This window comes from Talpa europaea (assembly GCF_964194135.1).
Source record: "Talpa europaea genome assembly, chromosome: 15".
Taxonomy (NCBI): domain Eukaryota; kingdom Metazoa; phylum Chordata; class Mammalia; order Eulipotyphla; family Talpidae; genus Talpa; species Talpa europaea.
Genome location: NC_140083.1, coordinates 26,733,960 through 26,750,321, shown reverse-complemented (window position 1 = coordinate 26,750,321; position 16,362 = coordinate 26,733,960). Strand labels below are relative to the sequence as shown.

Here is a 16,362-nt window from a genome sequence, read left to right as displayed (position 1 = left end):
ACTTTGTGGTGTAGATTAAATACATCCAAATTCAGAGGGATAAATCTTCCTTCTAAGGTATGGTACTTAGGAAAAACTTTGTGAAGTAGAAGGGTCAAAGTAAGGCTTGAAGAATTTAGTGGAGAAGCCAAGTGTATTAATGTGAGTGGATTCCCCGCCGGCCAGGAAGAAACCCACATGGTGTGGCAGACCTCTCCTGACTCGTCCGCTGCTCCCTGAAGCAGTGTTTTCGGTCCACCTGCCTGTTCTGCTCCCTACTCTGTCTCTGATGAATTCTTTCATCCTCCCGTGCTCTGGCCTGTACCCCAGTTCTTGTATAAATAAAATAAATCTTTAAAAAAAAAAGAAAAAGAAAATGTTCCCAGTGAGATTCCTTTTCATTTCTCTCTCCTTCTTGCTGGTTAGAATGAGCAACTCTCCTCCCCATCACTCCAGCAGCTATAGGGACCATGAGGTGGCTTTGGGAATGAAAGCCCTTTGGGAGCTTTAGCTGAAAATATTTGGGATCCCTAAACTGGAAAAATAAATAAAGTTGCCTTTTATTTATGTCACGGTGTTACATTTGCTTATTGTTAATGTTTTTCTTAATTTTTGCTTTTTCCCCCCCAAGACTCAAACTTGAACATATAATTTACCTCCCTGACATGGAATTTCCTTAGACTTAGGGAGATAAATGTATTTTGACAGTTCCATTAATGTCATTATACTTTAAATTCTGTATGATTCAACAAGAAATTTTGCAAAATTCTATTTAAACAATCATGCCATATCACAGTTTGCATCAACACAGCTCATATAAATGTGAAAAATTTAGTCACTTAGGTATTTTCAAATTTACAGACACTTTTCTTTGAGAAAATGTAGGATGGCATGCATCCCACTGAAGATGGAATATATTGCAATAGAATTTAGAACAAGCAAATATTGTAAATATGCTCATTAAAAGCCCACTTAAAATGCAAAAAAAAATCACATTAATTTAAGATCGTGTTAAAATACTTGCAACTGATTCCATAAAACAGATGATTAACATTAGCTTACATCAGGTCAACATACCCCAATATACATTCATTTAAATATAAATCTTGAAAGAAATCAACAAAATACATAAAGCTACTGTGAAATAATTGTTTATACTACTTTTATTTATTATTTTTATTTTTTATTTAGTTGACATTTTATTTGTCATATTTCTTTTAGAGAGACTCACCAAACACATTAGAATAGGAAAAGTCCTGAACCATCTCAGATAAGTAGACAAACAGATCACTTATCTTTGTTTTAATCAGATATTCTACAACATATTTGACCATAACAATATTTTTTTCTTCAGAACAGAGCTTGGGAAACAGGTCTAGATGGTACACTTTTCCAGAATTCTTTCTTTATATCCTGCTGCTTTCCTATTTAGGAAAGTAAACACAGCCCCGAGGTAACAGATAAGCTAAAATCAGTTTGCTATTTCACAGTACATTCCACAAGAAAACTGTTTGTAAACCACAGCTGGAGGCTCTCAGTAGAAAACAAGGATGATCCCTGAGCTCAGTTTACACATTACACATTTAATTTTGCCATTTGGACTGTGAGTGCGGTAAAGCTCAGCCTAGGTCACAAGTTCTATTACTGTGTTATGAGCATCAGTAAGACACTTGACATACACACTGTTTTTTGGAGAGAGATTTTTCAGAACAGAATTTTAGGAGTCACACTCAGGCCTGACCTTAGCAACAAACATGGCAGTTTACCTAGATGATAAATATTTGGCATCTTTTACATCAGTAAAAATGAAAGCAGGAGACTAACAAGTGAGAAAAAGAAAAGCACAACATAAAAACAGGGAGTTAATACTTGGAAACACCCCCTTTTTGGGTACAGCATAAATTTTTTGTTCTTTTAAATGTTTTGTCTGCCAGAGAAAAGAAATCTTCTGCAGGAATTAGGAGGTGCCATCTGGTGATTTTATACAATATTACTATTTTAAAAGCTCCATTTTTCTCAATTGTTAATACATTTAATGAAGCTCATTCTTTTGAGATATCAGTGATTTGTGTCAGGAAAAAAGATTTTTAAAATTTTTTTTTAGTATTCAAGAAGATAGGCTAAAAACTATTTTCAATCTCTAAAACACCTCCTTTGACTTGTAGTGGAAATCTAAAGAATTGAAAGAAAAATTTACATGTATCCAGAATTATAAATCCATCAACTTACTCAAAGTCCAAAATATTTTGAGATAAGTACTATCAAAAATCATCTTAATATATTTCCTATAGAAACCATAATGACTGTCAAAGGCTACAAAGGACCATTCTACAAACACGTGGATTTCAAACACACAGAGCAGATGGCAGATTCTCGTTTTATTCAATTGCTTTATAAATGGATGAATCAAACACTCCATAGAATTTTTATTTTTATTTCATTTGCACTTATAAGTCTAATTACATATAATGGAGTGCTAAGAACAGTTAATAGGATGCTTTTATGGAAACATAACCATACCAAAGTAGGATTATTGTTTCAAAACTGCCATTTTTGGGGAAAGCCCAGAAATCAGTACATGGCAAGTAAAACATGAAACATTGCTCATAAGCAATCGTTAGCTTACATTTCAAAATATGTGGATGGTCACAAATGGCTGTTTTGGTAGCAATCAGCACTGATGTATGTTGTTAGGTAAAAAAAAAAAAAAAATGGATTATACAGAGAAGAAAGGATGTCTGTGAGATCAGACAGGAGAGGGTCAATTTTGGTTTTTAGCCAAATTGAATTTCACTGGGCTGTCAATAACATGACTGGAGGTGACCATTTGTCATTATCTTTAGAACCTGTGCACTTTATATGATCAAAAAAATGTGGTGTAGTATGTGTAACTCAGACTGGAAAATACATTCAGCTACAGACCCAAGGGTTTTATTTTCAATTCTAATTTAAATGCCTACTTGCCAACGGCAGTATTTCACCAAGCCCTTGAACTTATGAACCCATGCCACGCTATATTACACATGGTTTGACATGTGTTTTTCTGAATGACCACTAATGTTATTTTGTGTACATTAATTCACAATATTCTATTTTGAAATCCAGCATAACATTTCATGTCAATCTACTTATTTAGTCCTCTAAGGAGAACAGAGACTATTCAATTTTCAAATCTTTCAGTGTTATACCTGTATCTAAAAGGAATAACCAGTTGAAAATAACTACTGTGGTTTCTCCAGGGAAATTAGCTGTACTTTATCAAACAATATCCATTTTCTTAAATATGCATGATTGATCTTGAGCTTATTAAAATTGCTGTTCTGGTCTTTACATATGACTATTTTTATATGAATACATTCTAAAATTTTCAATATCTCTAAAGAGACATTACTTGTTAGTTTCATGGGCTTGAATATTGTGGTACGCCTGCTGCTTCTGTGAATTATATGCCTGCTTGACAAGATTTATAAAAATATGATTTTAAGTTACAGTCATATGAAAATGAAAACAAAACCAAATAAAAATCTACTACAATAAACACACCTACTTGCTTTCATAAACAAAAAATATCAGGCATAACTTAGCTCTTCTTTTCATGACCATCAATCTTATGCTTGGTTTTAATATGCTTGGTTTTAATATTTCTATCTCTTCTCTTAAAATGGATTTTTTTTTTGTAATTTTTTTTTTATAGAGGCATGCTTTATTTATTTTGTTTGTTTGTTTGTTTGTTTGTTTATACATGCACTGGGTACAGTCAGAAGCGCGGGAGGGTGAGAGAATTCACCAGAGCCAGAGTGGGGAGCAGAGCAGGCAGAAGGACCGAAGTACACTGCTGAGGGGAGCAACGGGCGGCAGGAGAGGTCTGCGCGCCATGTGGGACCCTCCTCTGGTGGCCGGGGAGCAGCCGGGGATAGAACCGGCACTGCAGAGGCTGCGGGCAGCTTCGCAACCCAGCACTCAACCGCTGCGCCACCGGGGAGGCCCTCTATCTCTTCTCTTACTGCTATTTAGTTATTATAAAAACATTTTAGTTTGTCAACGCAGTCCTGAGAGCTTGGTAAGTTTTTTAAAAAAAAAAAAATTTGTGAAATTAATGCATGCATACCCAAATGAAGCTTTTTATTCTACTAATTTGATGTGGCCAGAGAAATCTGATACCCAAATTTCTTGAAGATGTGCATTAATTGTATTTAAAGTGAACCAAGGCAGCGGGTTGAGCACAGGCTGTGAAGCTGTCCGCAGTCTTTGCGGCATGGGTTCGATTCCCAGCCAGCCAGGGAGATTCCCAGATGGCACAGCAGACCTCTCCTGTCTTGCCCGCTGCTCCATTCAGCAATGCTTTCAGTCCATCTACCTGTTCTGCTCCCTACTCTGTCTCTGTGAATCCTCTCACCCTCCCACACCTCTGGCCTGCACCCCAGCTATTGTATAAATTAAAAAAAAATAAATCTTTAAAAAAAAAAAGGGGGGGGACTATCCTATAGACAAGATGCAGGAATCCTAAAATACAAAGTATTTCAATGGATGAAAATTTTTTCCATTTGCTATCAAGATCTCAGATTTATTACAGGTGGTGTATTGATAAAAGATTGACCATTGAATAAATCAGATGTTATCAGTGAGGAAATGATGTAGAAAATAATGTTTTTTGCTCTTGGGCAATAATATTAACAAACATATGCATGGCTTTGAATGGTATTTATATTTATCAGTGTTTTAGAAAGGAAATTATACATAAATGCTAGAGTTGCCAGAATCAATCCTTAATAATAATAACCTGAGAAGATAATATGTATAAATTGAAAAATGCAAGATTAGTGAGTATTCACTTATAAATTCTGTAGGTTTCTTTATATATTCTTAAATTGCTCTCTGATTTATCCTTACTAATAATATTTCCTGAAATGAATACATTAACATTTTCTTCTGTCTACATTATAGAGGACTGAGACATATCTAAAACTCAGTTTTTTAATGTACTTTGAGCTATTATCACTTCCCAATGATGTTAACTTGATTAGGTGAATGATAAATTAGAGAATGGTTTCCAAAAACAAACATACCAATGCTGTTAGATAATTATATTTAGGAAATATCTCGATAGTGGGGTAATAAACTTTCATTCAGATTGCTGAATTCCTTGTAAAAATATAGTTTGATTGGGACAACTATTATATTTTTCTTTTTACTTTCACTTGTCCTCTAGTTTTGGTATATTTATTTGAAATAAAATTTTAAAGAATTGATCTGTTCTCAAAACTGCAATGCTGATTTTAATAATCTGAAGTTTATTTTATGACTTTTCCCAAAATTTCTAAATAAAGTGACAGATAAGTTAGAAATATGCATATCTGGGCCTCCCTGGTGGCGCAAGGGGTTAAGTACAGCACTATGAAGCAATCTGCAGCCTCTGCAGCACAAGTTCAATACCCAGCCAGGCAGGGAGCAACCCACATGGCGCAGCAGATCTCTCCTGTCTCGCCCGCTGCTCCCTTCAGCAGTGTATTTCACTCAATATGCCTGTTCTGCTCCCTGCTCTGTCTCTGGTGAATCCTCTCACCCCCCTCATCTCTGGCCTGTACCCCAGTTCTTGTATGCATAAATAAATAAATATTTAAAAAAATGAAATATGCACATCTGGTTGATTTTTTTAAATGACTATAAATGTATAGTCTAAATGACTATAAATGTATATGACTATAAATGACTATAAATGTATAGTCATTAAAAAAAATCATGGTACTGAGGTAATATCCATGGGCAGGCTGTCTTTGACATAGATGGCACTGGTCTAAAAGCTATTTAGCAGACTATTTATAAAATCTTAAGTTTGGGTCTCTGGCCCACTGAATATGAGGATGGATTCTGTGGTTTTTACAATAAATTCACTACACAATTTTTAAAATCTGTGATTTAGGGCTCCCCTGGTGGCGCAGGGGGTTGAACAAGGCACTGTGAAGCTATCCGCAGCCTCTGCAGCATGAGTTTGATCCCCAGCCAGCCAGGGAGCTACTCACATGGTGCAGCAGACCTCTCCTGACACACCCACTGCTCTCCTCAGCAGTGTGTTTCAGTCAGTCGGCCTCTTCTGCTCCCCACTCTGTCTCTGGTGAGTCCTCTCATCCCTCCCACACCTCTGGCCTGTACCCCAGTTTTTGTATGCATAAATAAATAAATCTTTTTAAAAAATAAAATCTATGATTCATATTGTGTGTGCTGATAGTAATTTTCTTATTAAAATCTTAGGTTCGACAACTAAAAACCCAAGACAGGCTGTTTAAAACTTTTCTTTACTGATAGTAACATGTCCCAAGGATGAGTGTTGAAAATAACTGGAAAGAACTGCTTATATTTAAATACATGAAAAAAAAAGTTTTAATATTTAAAAATCTCTTATTAAGCTACTTTCTTTGTTCTTAGGGATGCTTTTTGACAAAAATGGGAAGATAAAAAAGGTAAGATCTTTAAATAATAATTATCAATACTGAATACTGGCATTTAGTCAGTTGTTTTTTTCTCCTTTCAACAGAAATATTTCTAAGACAGGGAAAGACACAGTGAGAAGGTAGTTTATATTTCCTTAGATATCCAGTCAAAGAGATTTGTTTTCTTAAACTGGTATTTTGAAGTTGCTTTGTTTGATGTCCAGATAGGTTTTTTGAGACATGCCTTTCTACCATGAAACAGGATAAAAGAAGAAATAGGAAGGCGGAAGTTGTCTTTAACCTAGTCTCCTCCATAGATTTATTCTGAGCTAGTTCAGTCTTATGAAAGAACAAGTGAAATTGAGTAAGTATATAGAAATTGATGTGCCATGCTCTTAAAACTATTCTCATTCCTTTATTCTTTTAAAGGTTTTGTTGTGTACTTAGATCTAAAGACAGCTCTAGAGTACTGTAATGCAATGAGTAGAAAAAAACTAAAACCTGTTCCCCATCAAGTAAGTTCAGACTCTTGAATAACTGGATGAATAGATCAGATAGATATATGGATATATAGATATGCATGCATGTATACACATGTTCTAGATCATCTGATAGGTTCTTTTATTATCATGCCTCTGCCTTACAATTTCTATTTTAATTTGTGTCTGTGGTTTTATTAGACCAAGATGTAATAAGAATTGTGTTTAGTATTTAATTGTAACATTTCTCATTCTAGAATCTGCAGATTCTTAGGGCTTTCTGATGCATTCTCAATAATCTGAAAATTCTCAAGTCTGAGAAATCATGTCTAATGAATTTAGTCATTAAGAGCTCAAGTCTTCAGAGCTTATTTCACCTTGGTCAAATTGTAGTTTCCCCGTTTACTAGCTGTGAATCCTTGGCCAAGTTATTTTGTCCTGTCTCAATTTTTGCATCTGTAAAATGAGATATATAATGTATGTAAAATGTTATCTTCCTCTGAGGTTAAATTAATTAAAAGAACATTTCTATCACTCATAAAAATCAGTAAGCCAAAAATGCTATTTCAGAATAAGACTTCTTACTATTCTGGTCATTGGGGTGTCTAGGTATAATTAAATAAAAATAACATAAAAAATTCAGAAGTAATTGTACTACTTTTGTTAGTAACCATCAAACTTTTTCTATATATATAAAGAATGAGAAACTTTACATTACTAAAAACTAATCAGTCTGGAAGCTAGCATATAATTTTGTGTTTTTACATCAAAAGCAGAAAATATATTCATTTTATAAAATGAAGTGAGATGAGGATTTACTCTAATTGGAATGAGTATTTCATGATATGATTTGATAAAATGGGTTTTAACTACCAATTTAGATTTTCATTAAATCAGACTCCCTAGAAGACTGAATTGTTCTTTTCTACTGATGGGAAATTGTGTAGTAGAAATATCTTAGCTGAGGATATGGAGCATTTGGGAGAAGAAATTATTACCAAACATTAACAGAAGTACTTTAGTGTTTTATGATATAAAAGGAGGATATTTTGACTTTATATTATAAACTATAAACATTTAATTTAAATGCATATATCTTATTGTAAAAATGCAGGAAATTATTGATAAATAGATTTTTCTAGTAGTATTTAGATCAAATTCACCTTTATTTAGACAATTAGATTTATAATTAATGATAATTTAATATATAGCTATGTTGAGCATAAGAGGAAAGTTTAAGACAAGTTTGGATGTTCCTCATTTCTGCTGTATTATCCAGGTTAGATTATCTACTGTAAGAAGCTTCCTTAGTGCTTAGAACAATAGAGATTTATTTTCCACTTACATCTCATTTACCTCAGGAATTGCTGGACTCTGCTCTTCATAGTTCATCAGGGACTGTAGACCCTTATCATATATTTCCACCATCTTCTAAGTTCTATGTTTTTGGAGTCTTTCATATAATTCTTTGCAGCTAGATAGCATGTGAGTCAGAGAAGGGATCTGAAATATCTTATCCAAGATTTAGGGGTTAGACTGACACAGCACACATATCACTCAGGGTCATATTAAAGTAGCAAGAACTTGGACTCACAGGTTCTACCATTTAAGGAGGTGGAAATAAAGTCTGGCATTGCACCGAAAGAGAAAAGAATACCGATATATTGGTGTACAAATGACTGAATTCTGCTAATCATCTATAGAGATTTAGAAGATTTGGCTTAAATTCACAGATTCATCTGATACCATAATTACATTACTTATATTGATACCGGAATTGTCAGGCCTAGTCTCCCAGCCAGGAACAGATCCCAGGCTGCAGGGCAGCGCTGAGCCCCAGCCACTAGACCCCCACGGGTTGGTGTCTCATGAAGCCACAGCAGGAACTTCGCAGACGCTCAGGCAAGCAAGCGAGAAGAGGCAGTTTGTTTATAGAAAGAAAAAGTTTATTGAGGAGAAAAAGAGCAGAAATAAAGTGGGACTCCCAAGCCAGGGAACCAGTCCTGGGAGGGGCAAGGAAGCCAAAGTGGAGTCGTGTCTCAGGGAATATATACCTTTTTTCCCTCATTATTCTAAAGCTCCACCAGTCTCTTTGTGATTGGTCAGTTCTCGGCTGTCTCACTTAATTTGCTACTGAGTGGGGGATCTTCACATTCCTTATCTAACAGCTTTCTCTTTACACATTTGTTGCATCTTTAAATTCATGGCCCAGTCCTCTGGATGGACATCCCTGCATTGAAGTTAAACAGCTGCCCTTCTAATGTGACCATAAATTAAACCACTCTCCATTTCTCCAATCTCTGCCTCCCTTTACCACCTGAAGGAAACCAGGACTAGCATTAACAAAGTTGTCCTTGGTCCGGGGATGTTTGTTTTTCCTAGTGGAATGGGTTACTTTCCCTTGCTTGTCCTTATCTCTGAAGCCTCCCTAAATTCTTCAGAGGTCCCCTCCTGCACTGTCCCTAAAACTGCCTAATTTCCAGCTTGCCCTGTGCCTCAATATGACTATTTCTGTTACATTCAATCTCTTCTGATTCAAATATCATAATTGATATTAATTAATTTATTCTAAGCTCCATGAGACTCTGATGTAGATATTGAGTTAATTCTATTGTAAAGTTAATTCTATTGAGTTAATTCTATTGTAAAGAAATTGTAAAAAAAATCAGCAAATTAAATTTGAATGCATTTAATCCAATTTCCTACAATAAACTCCATAAACCTTAAGGACAGATTTCCATTACAGCCAAGTAAACAACCATCAAAATCTTAAGATTGGTAATAAAAATAATAACTATAAAATTAAAACTAATATGAGATATGCTTGCAAACAAATTACTACCATTATTGATAATTAGATATAACACTTCTAGTGAGAAAGGAACATTGCCCAAATTTTGCCAATGTTTTATCTTTTTTTTAACTATTTTCTTTTTTTTTTAAGATTTATTTATTTATACAAGCACTGGGTATAGTCAGAAGCGCGGGAGGGTGAGAGAATTCATCAGAGCCAGAGCGGGGAGCAGAGCAGGCAGAAGAACCGAGTACACTGCTGAGGGGAGCAACAGGCAGCAGGAAAGGTCTGCGTGCCATGTGGGACCCTCTTCAGGTGGCAGGTGGCAGGGGAGCAGCCTGGGATGGAACCGGCGCTGCAGAGGCTGCGGGCAGCTTTGCAACCCAGCGCTCAACTGCTGCGCCACTGGGGAGGCCCTGTTTTATCTTTCTTGAATAGCCTTCCGCATCTTTTGATTCTTTATACTTTACTTTTTCTGAACCCTCTCCATTATCACACTTTTTTCCATCCTGAAAATGTTCTCTCCAATAATCTGATCAATTAAATCTTTGCTTAAGGTGTTAAAATGTCATCTTAAATAGCATATTAATATAGAGCATTTATTGACATACTTTATGTGATATATTTTATTCTATTTATTATATATTTATTTTTCAAACAACTGGAGTTTTAGAGGTTTTAAACATTGAAAAGACTGTGATGATCCTATCCACAAATTAACTAAGATATATTTTTAGTTTTTGAAAATAATAAAGAATGTTCAGGTAGGCTTAAATTAAAATGATAGTTTTTTAAATTTTCAGATTGTAAAATTTCAAGTATGTTAATGAAGCTGGAGTTTTTTGGAGGTGGATATTTGGATTGGATATTCACAAGCTTTGTTGTCCCAAATTAGCTCTATTCACTACTGTCCTGAAGCTAAGTCATTTACATATGTGAGGAAAGAATTAGCCTCAAATCATAGATGAGGAAATCATAGTGTAAGGAAGTTAGTTAACATTCCAAGTTTTTGCACCTAATAAGTGGCAGTGGTAGGATTCACCCTGAGAGTCAATGGCTAATATTTTCAGCTTTTCACTTGCTTAGTGATCAACCAACATGTTTTTAAAGGCCAAGGATCTACTATCAGGCCCTACCTTGCAATTCACACCATTTTGCAACTTCCTATCTGGCTCTAAATAGTGTCTATCTTGCTGCCCATGCCTACTCTTCTGTACCTTACAGCTCACCTCCACAGGACTGAGCCATCCATCTCTCAGACTCCTTGCTTGACTTTGCTTGACTTGAAATGAAGCTCACATTAATAATCTGTTTTGTTTAGTGATGGGTACAGGGAGTGGATTCATCCAGATGTGGGCATCTAACTTGGTCTCATAAGGTATTTTAATGTCCTTTTGTTTTCAAGTTCTTAATCTTCCTTCTGAAATTTTAGAGAAGCTCAGCATCTCCAAAATTGAAATCTTCCAATTTGCTGACATTTTCTCTTTCAAATATTATAAGCCATAAACTTTTAATTTAAATGCATATTTCTTACTGTAAAAATGTAAAAAGGAAATTATTGATAAATAGTTTTTCTCTTCCAAATGCAGTAAAATCCAGCTCCCATCCCTCTCTTAAGTCATTACTATGAACACAATCCATTTTTCCCTCATTTAGTTTCTCCTCCTCTTCTTTATCCTTATAGGATTTTAGCACCACCACCCCTTTGATTTTCTTTCAGCCCAGTTTCTAGGAGATGAGGAATAAATATGGGTACTGAATTTGTCATATTTTGTTGGAAGTCTAAAATCTGTGATTTTTTTAAATAGGAAAATAATCAGCCTGGTGTGAAAATCAACAGGCTTATAGTCAGATTCCCCACCTTTTTCAGGTGGCACAGAGAGAAAATGATAAAATGTGTGAATGTGCTGGGGTAAATGTCAGCGCTGAAACAGACTGTCTTTGAGCCCTCCAATGCCAGAATGTGACCACCATTATCCTGGCACACCTCTAACTCAAGGTGCACTGGCTGCCAGATTTTGAGAATGAACAAAGATGAATTCTGACTCTTTTGTTTGATAACTGCATGACCTCCAGCATGTTAACCGACATTCTGTTTATAAACGGGGTTATAGTTTCCGCTTCACTTTTTAAAATTGAGATTCCGTGGGTTTACAGCATGGCAGATGGCTTAGAGGTAGAGGATCACACTCTTCAGGCCTTCTTTTTTGCAATCACAGGAGTTAGCATATTTAGAAATGTCCTCACACAGTAGGTACAAATTACTGTCTGCTTCCTTCCTTCATCTCTTCCCCAACAAACCACACCCTTCTCAGCATAGGTGCTCACATATATGTTAAGCAAATGATTTATTTATTCTTTCTTTTTTTAAAGATTTATTTATTTATTTTTACAAGAACTGGGGTACAGTCAGAAGCACGGGAGGGTGAGAGAATTTACCAGAGGAGGGAAGAGAACAGGCAGACTGATGAAATACACTGCTGAGGGGAGCAGTGGGCGCAGCAGGAGAGGTCTGTCACACCATGTGGGACCTTTGATGGTGGCCTGGGATCGAACCAGCGCTGCAGAGGCTGCGGGCAGCTTCGTAGCCCAGCGCTCAACCGCTGCTCCACCAGGTGAGGCCCTATTAAGCAAAAGATTTAATTGGACTTCACTAAATACAATAAGGGAAAACTTGGGTTTGGGGGATCTTGTATAACAGAGAGAAACATTAAGCTATTGGACAGACTATAGGAGGAGACCAGAAATTGAAATGGCTTTGTATCTTTCTCTGGATTCAGATGGTGACTTGTTTCTTTTGTCATTTGTCACAAATCATTTGATTTGAAGACTTTAGAAGGACTGAAGTAGCTGCTGGTGACAGGGAAAAGCCTAGTGCTCTGTTTCTCAGTTGAAAGGGAATAGTTGATGTGGTTATTTAAAGAAACTTTCTTTGTTTTGCATTAGGCTTATATCTTTTTTCTGCTTAATCTTTACCTCCACAATATTCTTTTCCTTGAACAATCTGTTCACAGCTTTTCAAGTTTAGTTTTTTCTAGAGTCAAGTGCATTCCACTATTTCACCTTAGATTAGGAAATATACATCTTTATATTTAAGTAGCAAATATTGTCACACCAAAACAGGATGTGTTTGACCTAACACTAAGATAAACACTTGCTTTTGACTTTCACTAAAGCATGATAAACAGTGAAGGGACCTACAAGATGTCAGAACAGACAGAAATTTATATCAACTGTTCTCTTAATTTTTCTCAGCTTTCTTGTATTTGATTTCATTCTTATTAGCTCTTTTGCTTTTTTTTTTCTTTTTTAATCAGAGAAAAAGCCACAGAGACACCAACGAACAAACTGAAAGGAAGGAAATGCAACAAGTCCATTCTGCTTTTTTCTAGATCCTGTGGGCGTGCAGATAGTCAGCAGGTGATTCTTTATCCCAGTTGGGTTACTTTCCCCAGTGTCTTGTCAATCACCCCCAAAAAGCACCCCAATCTAACAGGCACCGCCTCCTTCAACTCCGCCCACCCTCTCAGCTATTCGGAAATCCTGGAGCAATCTCTGCCCGGAGCTGCTCTATATTTTTAACAACAGAAATTGAGCTGAGTTTAAAAGTAAACAGACAAAAATAACACATCCTGGGCCTTACACAAAAGCCCAGCGTTGCTATTTTCCGCTGCAGACCGCAGATCATGCGGCCTCCTCAGACTCGCGCTCCGAAGATTAAATCTGGAGTTGAGCAAAACTTGCTTGCTTGAAAACAGACGAGTTGGGTTCCTTGGCCTCTCCCTAGGGCACTAGTCCAGAAAGGAGGGCGTTCTGCAGCTCGAGGGCGCTTTTCCTGCGACAGCCTCGGGGTCGGGAACACATCGGGGGGTTGGGTTCCTTGCGCACCGTCACACCCTCCTTCCAAAATGACCCGGTGACCCTTTGCCACCCCTGTGCAGGGAACTAACTCCAGCCTGTTGCGTCTCACAGGACTCCAGGTCGGTTTTTCCCTGCGACTGTAACGTTATTTCCAAACCCTTGGACGGCTGGCTCTACCGGGACAATTTCCCCGCCTCTAGCCTGCTCCCCTCCGGCCCCCCGCAAGTCGTGGGCGCCCCAGTTGTGATTTAAGAAGTGCACTCGGGGACTGCAGGCAGCGCAAACTGCAGGCATAGCCAGTGGCGATGAAGCCCTCTTGGCTGCAATGTCGTAAAGTCACCGGCGCTGGCGGACTCGGGGGTTCCCTGCCTGGCTCCAATCCGGCCCGCGGAGCCGGCCCGGCCCGGAGGGCTTACTTGGCCCCCATCCCGCGGGGCGCCCTCGGGGGCCGGGGCTGCCGGGCGCTGTCCTCTGCAGGTGGCGGGACCGGCGAGTACAAGACCGTCTTCGCCGCCTCAGTGGCCGACCCAGAGAGGTTCTGGGGCAAAGCCGCGGAGCAGATAAGCTGGTACAAGCCCTGGACCAAAACGCTAGAGAACAGACACCCGCCTTCCACTAGCTGGTGAGTGACTTCTTCACCAGCCCCGATGTCTCTTAACTTCTTGTGCGATTGGGATCAAGTGCCCTGTACCAAAGCTGAAGTTCTCTTAAGCAAAGAAAATCGATTCTGGGCATGTGTGCAGATATTTCAACTTCTGTTTTATTTCTCTTTCACAGTCAGCTCTCTTGCATTCTCATCTTGAAAGATTGATCGGATTGCTTGTTATGAGTTCATTTTCCTCCAGACAGATTTACCTGGGTGGCAGGCATCTGCTTAGATGTTAAAGGCCTAAAACAAGGACCCGTCCCCAGGCAGAGCACAGGCTAGTAGGGGAGAAAACCATGAAAAACAAATGCAAGCAGAGTAACAAGCCGGGGAAGGATTACTGAGTATCAACACACTGTACTAGGAAGAGAGTTGGGAAAAGACAAATAAAATCACACCTAAGAGAGCTTTGGAAGGATTGGTTTGTCTCCTTAAGTTCAGTCCCCAGTTTCTTAACTTCTAGGCAAGGGCCTAGTTTTTAAAGTCCAGGAGGTGGAGAACAACTTGCTGTTCCTGTAGTTTCAAATAATGGTGCTGTCTGCAGAAGAAGGAGGAGCTGGCAGGTCAAGGGTTGACTTAAAGAGGGATTTATGTGTCATAAGACTAGATCCATTGCCCTGTGTGTATCAAGCTTATGCATATGAATCTGCATCATAAGAGATCCAGAAAGAATGCATATGTAGGGCAATGGGGTTAAACACCATGATAGGAGTAAAGTCTGTCATGTAATAGCTGCATATATTAGTAGTTATAAATATTATATATATGTGACAGCAGAGATGCATGGTAGATTAAACTGCTAGAATGGTGAGAAGCAGTGTATAGGAACTGAGAGTTGTGGTTGCTCTTTGGACTTTGTGCCAAGGCCAGAAGTGGGTGTAGTTACTCTCATCTGGCAGTGATTATAGAAGGATATTTCTTGTAAATGTTTTAGAAATACTTCAATAAAGTTTCCCAATTTCCGAGTTCTTAGCAGTGAGATTTGGAGAATGGCATGATCAGGTCTGCATTTAAGGAATGTCTCCCTGTTGTGATCAGAAAGCTTAGAATGGAGAAGGGCAAGTGGGCCAAAGCCTATTCTTTGTCCCCGCCGTGCCTTGTCCGTTCCTGACAGTTTTGAACTATTTATTTGGTTCTCCCTTTAGAATGTGAGCACCCTTTCCTTCCAGCTCACTTTTTTTTTTTTTAAAGATTTATTTATTCATTTATACAAGCACTGGGTACAGTCAAAAGTGCAGGAGGGTGAGAAAACCCACCAGAGCCAGAGCAGAGAACAGAACAGGCAGACTAATGAAATACACTGCTGAGGGGAGCAGCGGGTGGCAGGAGAGGTCTGTGCACCATGTGGGACCCTCACCCGGTGGCCGGGGATGGAACCGGTGCTGCAGAGGCTGTGGGCAGCTTCTCAACCCAGCACTCAACCGCTGCACCATTGGGGAGGCCCCAGCTCACCTTTTCAGCAGTATTTGTCAGACCCCCTTTCACATGCCCAGCAGTGAACCAAACACCAACGAGTAAAGTATGGTCCCTGTCTTTTAGTTGTAATGATTGAGAGCATGGTGTCTGGGCCCAGGGTACCTGGGTTTAGTTCTGACTTTTACAGAAAGTGGCTGTGTGTTCACAAGCAAGTTCTTTAATCTCTCTGTGCTTTAGTTTTTTCAAATATAAACATGGAAATCATATGAGAATGGATTGAGTGAAAAATTGAGACCATATCTTGAATAAGATAACACCTACAAATATTGGGCCTCCCTGGTGGCGCAGGTGGTTGAGCGCAGCGCTGTGACGCTGTCCACAACCTCTGCAGTGCCTGTTCAATCCCTGCCGGCCGTGGAGATACCCACATGGTAAGCAGACCTCTCCTGTCTCGCTCGCTGTTCCCCTCAGCATTGTGTTTCAGTCAGTCTGCCTGTTCTGTTACCTGCTCTGTCTCTGGTAAATCCTCTCACCCTCCCGCACACCTGACCTGTACCCTGGTTCTTGTATAAATAAATAAATCTTTAAAAAAATTTAAAAAAACCTACAAATATTAGTAGCAGTAGAATATCTTCGTACTTTCATACCACAGTTATTTTAGGAGCAGGACCTCTACTAGTGTTTTTCAGATCAAAACACAGATTATTGCCTCTCCTAAGAGTCTGTTCCCAAAGTTCCATGTCCACATATCTGTCATAA

At 38.3% G+C, this 16,362-nt stretch overlaps 1 protein-coding gene across 1 annotated transcript in view; it reads left to right on the top strand.

The window, feature by feature from the left end:
- Nucleotides 1-13,846: 13,846 nt before the first annotated feature.
- Nucleotides 13,847-16,362, top strand: part of ACSS3 (acyl-CoA synthetase short chain family member 3) — a gene marked incomplete at both ends in the record, with an annotated part of 130,503 nt that continues 127,987 nt past the window's right edge. The window contains one exon of the mRNA XM_084254559.1: nt 13,847-14,163. Within this exon, the coding sequence (XP_084110685.1) occupies nt 13,847-14,163 (317 nt within the window). The remainder of the gene's footprint in view (nt 14,164-16,362) is intronic.